This window comes from Garra rufa, chromosome 10 (genome assembly GCF_049309525.1).
Source record: "Garra rufa chromosome 10, GarRuf1.0, whole genome shotgun sequence".
NCBI lineage: Eukaryota > Metazoa > Chordata > Actinopteri > Cypriniformes > Cyprinidae > Garra > Garra rufa.
The window spans coordinates 28,622,356-28,635,477 of record NC_133370.1 but is presented as its reverse complement, the minus strand read 5'-3'; the positions used below and the strand labels follow the sequence as shown (position 1 = coordinate 28,635,477).

At 39.0% G+C, this 13,122-nt stretch overlaps 1 protein-coding gene across 1 annotated transcript; it reads left to right on the top strand.

Annotated features, from left to right (window-relative positions):
- Positions 1-3,840: 3,840 nt before the first annotated feature.
- klhl40a (kelch-like family member 40a) lies at positions 3,841-12,190 on the top strand. The gene is made up of 6 exons (XM_073849338.1): positions 3,841-5,079; positions 5,355-5,515; positions 9,875-9,982; positions 10,467-10,652; positions 10,738-10,887; positions 10,973-12,190. Exons 1-6 carry the CDS (start codon positions 3,970-3,972, stop codon positions 11,082-11,084), a joined length of 1,827 nt encoding a protein of 608 aa, XP_073705439.1. The 5' UTR covers positions 3,841-3,969; the 3' UTR covers positions 11,085-12,190.
- Positions 12,191-13,122: the final 932 nt, after the last annotated feature.

Here is a 13,122-nt window from a genome sequence, read left to right as displayed (position 1 = left end):
GTCCTTTGTCTGGGAGTTAGCCAGAACAAGAGGGACCGCAATAACCACTGTCTAGCATTCCGCGGACAGATGGTGTAGGGTAGTCCTCGGTCCGCAGACCCACGAGGACAGTGCACTCGACCTCAAGAGTGCTCCTCGGCCCGCAGGCCCACGAGGAGAAGGTAGTCCTTTGTCTGGGGTTCCGCCAGAACAAGAGGGACTCAAGAGCTCGGCCTGGAACTCCGCCAGGACGCGAGGGAATAAGCCATTGTCTAGCATTGCGCGGACAAGAGGGCACTGCGAACCCCGGCCCTCGGGCTCACGGGGAAGGCAGTAGGGGCCTCTGCCTGGTAGCCAGCCAGCGCAGGAGGCACTCCTCGGCCCTCAGGCAGACGAGGAGTCTTAGTCCTTGGTCTGGGGAAAGCCAGAAACCAGAGGGACCGAAATATACTCGGTCTGGTAGCTTCTTGCGCCAGAACACGAGGGGAATTAAGCCATTGTCTAGCATTCCGCGAACAAGAGGGCTGTATGGTTCTCGGCTCTCAGGCACACGAGAACAAGTGAACCTCTGCCTGGTTCGCCAGCCAGTGCAAGAGGCACCCCTCGGCCCTCGGGCTCACGAGGAGTCTTAGTCCTTTGTCTGGGGTTCCGCCAGAACAAGAGGGACTGAAAGAGCTCGGTTTGGTAACAGCACCAGAACGCGAGAGTAAGAGCTTTTGTCTAGTATTCCACGGACAAAAAGGTTTGAGGATGCAGATCTCTTAGTGGCGAAAGTGACTTCTCTTCTTTCCGCAGAAAGAATGCGCCTTGAGAAGTCTCCTCCTGGCTAGGGAGGGGGCCCCCATAGCGTTCCATGACGCGGCGTCTCGTTCCCTCAGGGAACTAGGGTTACATACGTAACCTGAGACGTTTTTCCTGAACAGTTAAACTGCCTGCTGTTCCTCAGAAAAATCCCTAAGGTCCCACAAATTATTTGGTTTTTCAGCATTTTTAGGTATTTGAACCCTTCCAAAATTGTCGGTATGATTTTGAGATCTATCTTTTCACACTGAGGACAACTGAGGGACTCATATGCAGCTGTTACAGAAGGTTCAAACACTCACTGATGCTCCAGAAGAAAAAACTATGCTTTAAAAGCCAGGGGTGTAAACTTTTGTACAGAATAAATATGTGTACATTTTCTTATTTTGACAAAATATCATGTATTTTTTATTTAGTACTGTAGCCCTTCAGAAGCTACAGAAGATACTTAAATGTTTCCCAGAAGACAAAATAAGGTAAACTTACCCTGGTCTTCAAATTCAAAACCTTTTTTTAAACCTCTTAATGCATTGTGTTTCCTTCTGAAGCATTAGTGAGCGTTTGAACCTTCTGTAATAGTTGCATATGAGTCCCTCAGTTGTCCTCAGTGTGAAAAGATGGATCTCAAAATCATACAGTCATTGTTGGAAAGTGTTCAAAAGAATTTGTGGGGCCTGAAGGATTTTTTCTGAAGAACAGCAGGCAGTTTAACTGTTCAGGACAAACAAGGGACTTATGAACAACTATCACTAAACAAACAAATAAACAAACAAAAACAGCTGTGGATCATTCAGCTAACAACACAGTATTAAGAATTAAATGTAAACTTCTGAGCGGGGTCATTTTTAGAAATTTAATTATTATTTCTATATGTAAATGACTTTTATGTGAAATATCTTATTCAGGTCAGTACTAAATTAAAAAAACATGCATTTTGTATGATCCCTGTTATTTTGGTAAAATATTTAACCTTTTGCAGATTCTGCAAGGTGTATGTAAACTTTTGACTTCAACTGTATGTTGTGTTTTTATAATTTTATTCATTTCAAGTTAAACAATGAAAATGGAAAAAGATTGTCTTTACAACTGATTGAAATAGTTTCTTAAATCGTTTTTTATAAATTTTATTTTAGTAATTGTTTATTTTTATTTCAAGTAACAGGTTTTTCATGGTTTTAATTTCAGTTTTTTTAAAGGGATAGTTCACCCAAACATTTAAGTTAAAATTCTGTCATTAATTACTCACCCATGTTGTTCCAAACCCATAAGACAGTCTCCGCCACATGTTCACGAGTGTACCACAACGTATGACTGTTCATTCCTCTGATTGAAAACAAGGCACAGTGCATCAAAACGCTGGCTCCTATATCAGCAGCACCACACACTTACATTGTGTTACTCTCCTGAATGTGGGGCGGAGACTGAAACAGAAGAGAAAAAGTTCATGAATAAAGTCATTATTTTTGGTTTCTTTGCGCACAAAAAGTGTTCTCGATTCATAACATTACGTTGAACATGGACTATTGTAACAATGTCCTTAGTACCTTTCTGGGCCTTGAACGTGTCAGTTGTGTTGCTGTATATGCAGGGTCAGAAAGCTTTTAGATTTCATCAAAATATCTTAATTTGTGTTCTGAAGATGAATGAAGGTCATAATTAATGACAGAATTTTCATTTTTGGGTGAACTATCCCTAACTACAATAGTCCTGGTTTACAGCCATTATGATGACACACATGTTAATAGCATGTTAAAACAAGCTTGTTATTTTATTTGACATAGTTCTGAACTGAAACATTAGTCACATTGGGGCATTTGAACTACACAGATCTTAGTCACTTCACCACAATAAACTCTGCAGTCATATTTTTCTGTTACTCATGTCACACTCTAGCAAATGATACGGTGTGAACACATTCCCCTATTAAGCTTTGTCCTACATCGAGCTTTGAGTGGCACACTAGAGATCTGAGTTGATTAATGCGCCTAAAATATACACTGATGAATACCGCAGGTCTGCTATGTTGTTATCAGCACAGCACAATTACACATCTCCTAGTTTTCAGTCTCCCTTTGGATTTTTGTCACCTTACATGGATTATTAGCACAAATTAGACTTTCCCTTCATATACACTAAAAATAACTTGTGTGTTTTGGCCTTATGGTTTAATAAAGAACCTTTATTATCCATGGAACCTTTCCATCACCCAAAAGATTCTTCAGATTATTAACAGTAATTTCACAGTAAAAGTTCAAACTGGAATTATTTTATTAAAGGGATAGTTCACCCAAAAATAAAAATTATGTCATTAATTACTGACCCTCATGTAGTTCCAAACCTATAAGACCTTCGTTCATCTTAGGAACACAAATTAAGATATTTTTGATGAAATCCGAGTGCTTTCTGACCCTGCATAGACAGCAATGCAACTAAAATGTTCCCAGGCCGTAAACCATAATGACAATACTTTCTGTGCGCAAAGAAAACAAAAAGAACAACTTCTTTTGACAAAAAATTATCAAAACAAAAAAAAAAATTTAATAAACTATATTGCACTGATGTACTCATGGTGCTCAGGTTTAGGAGTCTAGCCTGGGACATTCCTTTTTTTCTAAAAAAAAAAAAAAAAAAGTAAATTCATTCCTATGAATTGATGCTTTGAGATGTAGGAGCCCATAATACTGAGTAGCTCCACTAGAGGGCTCCACAAGGTGGACATAATTTCCCAAAGCAACAGGCAGTTCTATTTCTGTTTATCTTGTTGAAATTAGTTTTAAATGAGTCTGATTTCCATCTTTTATTTCTCTCTCTGGAACATTCTTTTCAAGTTGTTCACTTTTCACAACCATCTTGTGGCAATCAACTGTCCTTCTCCATAGGATCTTCAACTTAACAGTCCCAGTGAGCAACATGTCAGCTGTTGGCCTGATCTGTTTGGTGGGGGGAAGGGAGGGACAGCTTGTATTTCAGGCCCTAAGTGTGGCTCATTTGCGCATTTCTATATATAGATGGACAGTCAGCAGCTGATATCTTGTGACAGCTGAGGAGCTAAGGCCACACCAAAGCGTCACATCCTCCGCCATTTCTCTTTTAGAGTAACAGTGCTAACACATTCAGTTCAGTTCTGCAGTGGGAGAGGACCAGGACACCCCTCCCTCCTACTGAAAAATCACATCAAACCATAACAAGATGGCCTCCTTGTCGGTGGACCCAGTGAAGGAGCCGCGGATGTACCAGCAAACGCTCCTACAAGATGGGCTTTGTGATCTCCTGGATGCTAACAAGTTTGTGGACTGCGTTCTGAAGATCAAAGACAAAGAGTTTCCTTGTCATCGGCTAGTGTTAGCTGCCAGCAGCCCTTACTTCAAAGCCATGTTCCTTTCAGATCTGGAAGAGAGCAAAAAGCGGGAGATTGTTCTAAAGGACATCGAACCTGGGGTCATGGGAATGATCCTGAGGTACTTATACACCTCGGATATCAACCTGACTGAGCAGAACGTCCAAGACATTTTCATGGCGGCCAACATGTACCAGATTCCATCAATCTTCAGCGTTTGTGTCTCGTATCTGCAGCAGAAGCTGGTCCTCAGTAACTGTTTGGCCATCTTCAGACTGGGACTATTGTTGGACTGTCCACGTTTGGCTTTGGAGGCACGGGACTTCATCTGTGACCGGTATGCCCTCATCATTCGGGACCAGGACTTCCATCAATTAGGTCCTAGCGAGTTGGCGGCTGTCATCACATGTGACTCCCTGAATGTGGATCGAGAAGAGTTGGTGTTTGAATCTCTCATGGACTGGGTGGAGTACGACACGGCAGAGAGATTGAAGGACCTGTCGCAACTTCTACACTGTGTACGTTTCCGTCTTATCCCGACGAGTTACTTTAAAGAGAAAGTCGAGGGGCATAGATTGATCAAAACGAATCAGGAGCTCAAGAAGGAGCTTCAGATTGTCAAGGATGCACAGAAAGGACTGATGCACAGGGTCAAAAAGGTCAAGAAGCAAGGCGAGATTGTGAACTCTGATGACGAGGATGAGGAGGGTTTACTGCCAGGGATCCTAAATGACAATCCACGTTTTGGGATGTTTCAAACAGACCTTATATTGATGATTAGCGATATGGGAACAGTTGCTTATGACGTTGGCGCAAACGAGTGCTACGTGGCGTCTTCATCCACAGAGATCCCTAAGAACCACTGCAGTCTTGTCACAAAGGAAAACCAGGTCTTTGTCGCTGGAGGTCTTATATACAATGAGGAAAACAAAGATCAGCCATTCAGTTCGTACTTTCTTCAGGTAAGGCACGGTCAGCTCTTGCTATTGTTGCTTAACATGTTTGCATTACAAATCAAGGACTCAAAGCATCATGATTCTCTGGTTCTAAAAATACATTTGTGAGAATGACCCTCAGGGTTTGTTTTGCTTCAGAACAGCTGTTAAAGCTCCTCACATAATTTAAGGAAGCTTTGAAGGGATTGTGTTGAAGGAATCAAATATTTATATATTTGTATAAGAAGAAACAATGCTGTTAGATCATTCTCTTTTAATCTGAGCTCTTCTTCATCCAACAGTTTGATCCCATGAGCTCTGAATGGTTGGGGATGCCCTCACTACCAGATCCCCGCTGTCTCTTCGGTCTGGCTGAGGCTGAGAACTCTATCTATGTGGTGGGAGGAAAAGAGCTGAAGGAGGGAGAACGTGCACGAGATACTGTTTTGGTGTACGACAGACAGTGAGTAAAATCATATTGCAAATGAAATACATTCACAAAGCTTGTAGCAACAGTTTTTACACTGAATTGTGGGAATATACGTTCATGTTAATGCATGTCAAAAATATGAAAAATGTAAACCAAGTGTGAGAGCAGACTATTTTCAGAGTTTTTACAATTCTCACTTAATAAATTGCAATTTTGTGCTATAAAGTCAGAATTACGAGAGTTAAACCCAAGTTTATATAGCGCAATTCTTATTTCTCAGAATTGTGAGTTTATATCTTGCAATTCTGAGAAAATGTCTGTTAACAAATTTGTTGGCGTAAGTTTTATTTCTAGTTTTCTAACATGACACACTATAACTGTCACAGCTCACAGTAGTGTTTTCTCTACATAGATTAGTGCGACCTGACCTGTGTGTGTGTGTTTGTGTGTGTCACAATCATGTCTTCTTAAAGGATTAGTTTACTCCAGAATTATAATTAACTGATAATTTACTCACCCCATGTCATCCAAGATGTTCATGTCTTTCTGTCTTTTTTTCCAAAATATATTTATTGACATTTTGTGCAGATACAACATCTTATGTATACAAAAGTTAGTAATCCACAGTTCTGCTTTTTTATCTCACCCCAATCCCCCTAACCTCCCAGATACAAAACACAAATAAATAACAATAACACAGTAAGTGTGGTTATTAAATGATACAATAAATGCACAAAGAAAGAACAAAACCAAATAAATAAAATAAAATAATAATAATACTAAATAAATAGTTTAATCCTCTTCTGCATCGTCAAGTGATAGATCAATAGTATCAATATAATTCAGTAAAGGTTTCCATGTTTTATAAAAAGTTTTTAAAGACCCTTTTAATGAAAAACTAATTTTTTCCAACTTTAAAGACAAAAGAATTTCTTTTATCCATCTATCATATGAGGGAGGTGACACATATTTCCATTTGAGGTGAATAAGCCTCCTAGCCAATAGTGTGGTGAAAGCAACGTCTTTTGTTGAAGGCAAATTTGGATTAAAAGAAATTCCAAACAGAGCTGTAAAAGGGTTTGGAGTGGCTGATATGTTAAAGGTTTTTTCAAAGGTATCAAATATTTTAGACCAAAACTCTGTCAATCTTGGACAAGACCAAAACATGTGGGTGTGATTTGCTGGAGATTGCTGGCACCTATTACAAGTGTTACTTTTATCTGGGTATATTTTAGCTAATCTGGCGTTAGTGTAGTGTGCTCGGTGAAGAATCTTGCATTGCATCAAACTGTGTCGGGCACATATAGAGGAAGAGTGTACTAACTTCAGCATATGATCCCACTCTATTTCACTTATAGTGACCCCCAGCTCTTGTTCCCAAGTCTTCTTGAGTGATTCAGATGAGTCAGAATTTAAAGAGTCTATTGATTCATAAACAACAGAGATTAGCCCTCTTCTGTCTGGGCTAAGAGAAAGAATGGTGTCCATTTTTGAATCGGGAGGAAGATTAGGAAACTGAGGAAACTGATTTTGTACAAAATGTCTAATCTGAAAGAAGCGAAAAAGATGGGTTTTAGGAAGATTAAACTTTTCTGACAATTCTGAAAATGATAAGTGTGAAAAAAAAGAGAAGACTTTGCAAGTCGGAAACCTTGATCTCCAGGGATCTGACAGGCCTATCTGTTTAGTATAAGACTCTAACCCCCGGTTTCACAGACAAGGCTTAAGCCTAGTCCTAGACTAAAATGTAAGTCTGAGCTGTTTCAGCTGAAAGAAACTTGCACTGACTGATCTTAAAATATGTCAGATTTTTTGTTTTGTCTCAAGATGCACAACAGTAATGTTTTTACCTAAGGAATATTTCTAAAAACTACATAAATGTTCTAATTGAACAACGGCCTAATCCTGGCTTAACCTAAGCCCTGTCTGTGAAACCGGGCCTAAAAGTCTGGCAGAGTTGGACTGTTTTGAAGAAGACCTGTCCAATATTGTATTTTGAACCAAATTAAAATCTCCCCCTATAATTACGTATATGGTGACTATCAAGATTAGGGAGTGCAGAAAAAAATTAGCAAAAAATGTATCATTGTCCCAATTGGGACCATATATACGTGCTAAAACAACTGGGATTGTTTGTAAAATTCCAGACACAATCACATAACGACCATTCAGATCTGAGACCACTGATTCTGTAGTCACATCTGGAGTGCGAAGATGAGTTTATTGTAAAAAAAAAAAAATGATATCTCCTTTAAGGGACTGTAAGTGTGAAAGAACTTTTTTGGTCTTAACAATATTATTTAAACCTTTTACATTCCAAGAGATAAAACGAATATTTATATTTGATCTTGTTGTATTACCAGCTATTTGAATCATGAATAACTATTGTAGGATCCATGTGATGCAAAACATGGATACAGACAAAAGAGGAAAAAACAAAAACAAAGAAAAAAAAAAGAAAAAAAAAAGAAAACCTACAAGATCCATAAACATAAAACAATACGTTATCCCTAATCTCCCTTTAAACAATTGAACAATAACTTACGTACCTCTACGGATACCTTACTTCCTTTTTCACTCTTATTTAACCTGAAAACCTTATGTTTCCCCAGTAAGACATTTTAACCCCAAACGCAAAATAATACACATAAATGTATTTTAACAGTCCATCGAAAGAAGCTTGTTCTCCAGTCACAAATCTGGTAACGTTATACAACGCCTAAGCCTATACAATTTTTTAGGCAATTCAAAAACCTTAGAGTCCATTAAAACCGAACGGATGCAAAACATCTGCTTAACAAGACAGTAGAGAAGGGCATCGTAGAACACATAACCATGATCTGTATTAAATCAATACAGCCAGGGGCGTAGCAGCCAATTTAAAAGATGTTCATACAGTATAATAAATTCTAAATAGAAGAACAATGGGCATTTTACAGCACCAAAGTGGCAATTTGTGGATGCCCAAGAGATTTGCGCTGTGATTGGCTAAGTGTTAGTTCTCTCAAATCTAAGTAACAAATCAGAGAACATGGGCGGAAATATTGGCGCTAGGTCAAAAAAGTGCAGGGGACAGAATCACCTTTTTCTAAAATTGAGGGGGACGTGTCCCCCCCGTCCCCCCTGGTTGCTACGCCCCTGAATACAGCTCCCAACTTATATAGTTCTGATAAAATTTGTGTCCTTCAGCATACGGCTGCGCCGCTTCCTGCTTTACCATTTCAATGACACAAATGTCAGGCACATCAGATTATTGTGAACCGCCGCGTTGAGAATCCAGATACCGCTTGCCCTCCTCCGCCGACGTAAACCATTTGTTGCTCCCTTCTTTGGTCATTATACGAAGCCTCGCAGGATACAAAAGGGCCAGTTTAAATCCCTGTTTGTACATTTCGGCCACGACTTCATGAAACTGAGCCCGCTGTTCCATTACTTCAGGGCTGTAATCTTCGTAGATGGCGATTGGTTTCCCTTGATACTGTAGTTCGCCTCGCTTTTTACGTGCCTCGCGAATGACTTTATCTTTTAGCTGGTAGCGATGAAAGCGGACCACAACAGCTCTTGGTCTCTCCCCTGGTTTAGGTTTAGCGGTGAGGGATCTATGCGCCCTGTCTAGCTCTGGGGGGGAGGTTAGAATCTGATCGCCAAAAACTTCAAAAAGCAGCTCGGAGAAAAAAGTCGTTGGCCGTGGACCTTCTATCGACTCCGGCACGCCGATGATCCGTCTGTTTTTCCGTCTACTCCGCGCTTCCAGATCGGCAGTCTTGGCTTTGAGCTTTGCGTTGCTCTCCGTTAATGCTGCGAGGGAGGTTTCTAGACGTTAAAGCCGCCATGTTCACTCTGATGTCGCGGGCGCCTCGGCTTTCGTGGTGGCTTCTTTCTTAGATGATTTCGCCATTTTACTTGCCATTTTAGTCAGACACTGTCATTCAAAAGTCGTCTAGTTATTTCTTATAGTTTGTCTGAAAAGATCGATGGGGTAATTGAAGAAATAAACGAGAAATGAACGGGGAAGATAGACAAACACGTCTACTCCATTGAACTGCTAACCGGAGTCTCGAAATTAAGGTTTTTGAGGAAAAATTTATTTTTTAGGTTTTTTTTTTTTTTAGAAAAATGATCAGCCATTAAAACAAAAAAAAGTATATACCTTTTAACCACAAAAGTTCATCTTGCACTAGCTCGACTTCATGCATTACGTAGTCACATTGGAAAGGTCACACCAGATGTAGACGGAAGTAACATAAGCCTTATTGTGTAAAATTGATAAGTAACTTAATTAAAAAGAAAACAAATGTTTCATGATCTTGAGATGATACCTTTCTAGGATGGTCCTTGCCATAACCCCTAATCAATAGGATGATCTGCTGATAATCATATGTTTTCACACAGGTCATTCAAATGGGGAGAGTCGGACCCTCTTCCATACGCAGTTTATGGACATGGAATCATTTCACACAAAGGACTGGTCTATGTGATAGGTGGAAAAACTGAGAGCAAGTGAGTATGCCAGGTTGTCTTTGGATTTCATAACCAGACTTAAAGGGATAGTTCACCCAAAAATGAAAATTCTGTCATTAATTACTCACTCTCATGTCGTTCCAAACCCATAAGACCTTCATTAATCTCGGAACACAAATTAAGATACATATGATTAACTCCAAAGGCTTTCTGACCCTTCATAGACAGCAAAGCAACTACCATGTTCAAGGCCCAGAAATGTAGTAAGGACATCATTAAAATAGTCCATGTGACATCAATAGTTCAACCATAATTTTATAAAGTTATGAACACACTTTTTTCTGGAACTTAAATGTGGTAGGACCGTTGCTGTCTGGAGGGTCAGAAAGGTCTTGGATTTCATCAAAAATATCTCAATTTGTGCTCTGAAGATAAACCTTACGGTCTTACGAGTTTGGAACGACATAAGGGCGAGTAATTATTTTTGGGTAAATTAACCCTTTATATGAAATGTGATATGCAGGAAATGCCTGAGGAGAGTTTGTGTCTATGACCCCTCTAAGTTTGAATGGAAGGATTTGGCACCCATGAAAACCGCCCGCTCGCTGTTCGGCACTGCTGTTCACAAAAACAAAATCTACGTGGTGACTGGAGTCACTGATACTGGCCTGACTAGCAGCGTGGAGGTCTATGACATTGCCAGCAACACGTAAGTCACACACTTTTTTTTTAAGTCATAATTTGTCAAGACTCCTTAACTGAGATAAGATTCTCACTTGATGTCTCCTGCTTAGCTGGTCAGAGTTCGTAGAGTTTCCTCAAGAACGAAGCTCTCTTAACCTGATCGAACTGGGCGGCTGCTTGTATGCTGTAGGGGGTTTTGCCATGATGCCCAATGAGACCACAGAAAAACTGGAGCCTACTGAAATGAACGACATATGGAGGTGAGTATTTATGTTCTGCACAAACTGGTTTAATGAGACGAGACTTAAGTTGGAATTTGAGGTTAAATTATGAATTGCCTGACAGGTTTGAGGAGGAGGAGAACTGTTGGAATGGGATCCTAAGGGAGATCCGTTACGCTGCAGGGGCCACGGTGCTTGGAGTACGTCTGAACACCTTGAGACTCACAAAGATTTGATCTACAGCTTGAGAAAACACACAGTAAACAATGTCACCCACATCTTCATAAAAAAGCATTACATATTCCATTGAATCATTTCTCACAGACTTTGATTAATGTTGAAATACAGTAGTTATTTTGCAATAGATAAAAGAGCATACTTGGATATTGCTGTTCCAAGAACACTCAGCAAACACAACAAACACAAGACCATCTTTTTTTTTTTTTTTCATAAGAATGCTTTGTTAGTAATTTCAGGTCATTAAATGTTGAATCATTTGAGTTATTTAAATATCCATGTACATTGATTTCTACCATTCTATTATTTGTTATTTTAGATGACAACTACAATTGAACATTTTGCAATTATGACCAAGTACAATGTTCTTACATTTAAAAAAAAAAAAAAAAAAGGAAATATATGGCATTGACTTAACAATAACCAAATATACTGTAGACAATGACCAAACTAAAATGAAAACACAGTCTGTGGTAAATGTCAGCACAGATATTGTCATACACCCTTTAAAGCCACATGAAAATAAAAAAGGTGAAAGAATACAAGGATTTTATATTATGTTATGTTGATACTGCTTGAGCTTCAGAGTCATTTTGTCATCATGAATAATAAACAGCTAGCGCTGTGAACACAAACACTCTGGAATGAAGAGATCTGAACACCTTTCAGGTTTTGAAACATTGTGCATAGACCAAAATATTCTTAAGTACATAGACAGAAATGAAAACACTACAGGAATAAAATAAGATTGTAATACCCAATTCATAAAAAATAGCAAAAATATTGCTGTGTAAAAACATTTACAGATCTGAAACTATTAGATTTGTGTCTACAAGTGCAAAAATGACCAGTTAAAAACAATAAAAAATAGATTTTTAATTCAGAAGATCAAACATTAGAGTCTGCATGAGACTAATGAATACTAAATTCTGATGAATACAACTATTTTTTTCATTAATAATATAATACAATCTCTAATAACTCACCTGTTAAAGTTCAGCCTGAACACTGAACTTGAATGAATTTAAACATCACCAAAAACACAAAACTTTAAGGTTTTTGAACTTTTTGACAAAACAAATGAGTATAGTCACTCACACTTTAAACAACGATGGAGAATCAATTTGATTTTGAAGGTGCTTCTGAACAAATACAACAAAAAAATAACAGAAATAATAAAACAATCACAAAATGCATGCCAGTCAAAAGTTTATGAACAGTAAGATTTGTAATGTTTTTAAAGGAACACTCCACTTTTTTTGGAAATAGGCTCATTTTCCAACTCCCCCCGAGTTAATAAATTGAGTTTTACCGTTTTGAAATCCATTCAGCCGTTCTCCTGTTCTGGCGATATCACTTTTAGCATAGCTTAGCATAGATCATTGAATCCTATTAGACCAGTAGCATCACGTTCAAAAATGACCAACGAGTTTCGATATTTCTCCTATTTAAAACTTGACTCTTCTGTAGTTATATCGTGTACTAAGACCGGTGGAAATGCAAAGCTGCGAGTTTCTAGGCTGATAAGATTAGGAACTACACTCCCATTCCGGCGTAATAGTCAAGGAAGTTTGCTGCCGTAATAAGGCTGAAGCAGGAGCAGTAATACCACACAGCACATGTCCAAATGCTAAACTAGCTGAGAACTCATTTCTGATAATACTCCGCCTGCTTCGGCCATATTACAGCAGCAAACTTCCTTGACTATTACGCCGGAATGGGAGTGTAGTTCCTAATCTTATCAGCCTAGAAACTCGCAGCTTTGCATTTCCACCGGTCTTAGTACACGATATAACTACAGAAGAGTCAAGTTTTAAATACGACAAATATGGAAACTCGTTGGTCATTTTTGAACGCGATGCTACTGGTCTAATAGGATTCAATGATCTATGCTAAGCTATGCTAAAAGTGATATCGCCTGAACAGGAGAACGACTGAATGGATTTCAAAACGGTAAAAATCAACTTATTAACTCGGGGGGAGTTGGAGAATGAGCCTATTTCCAAAAAAAGTGGAGTGTTCCTTTAAAGACGTCTC

Coding starts and splice junctions, on each gene's coding strand:
- klhl40a (XM_073849338.1), top strand. CDS start 3,970: ATGGCCTCCTTGTCGGTGGACCCAGTGAAGGAGCCGCGGATGTACCAG. Junction 5,080..5,354: donor TCAGTTCGTACTTTCTTCAG/GTAAGGCACGGT, acceptor TTCATCCAACAG/TTTGATCCCATGAGCTCTGA. Junction 10,653..10,737: donor TATGACATTGCCAGCAACAC/GTAAGTCACACA, acceptor TCTCCTGCTTAG/CTGGTCAGAGTTCGTAGAGT.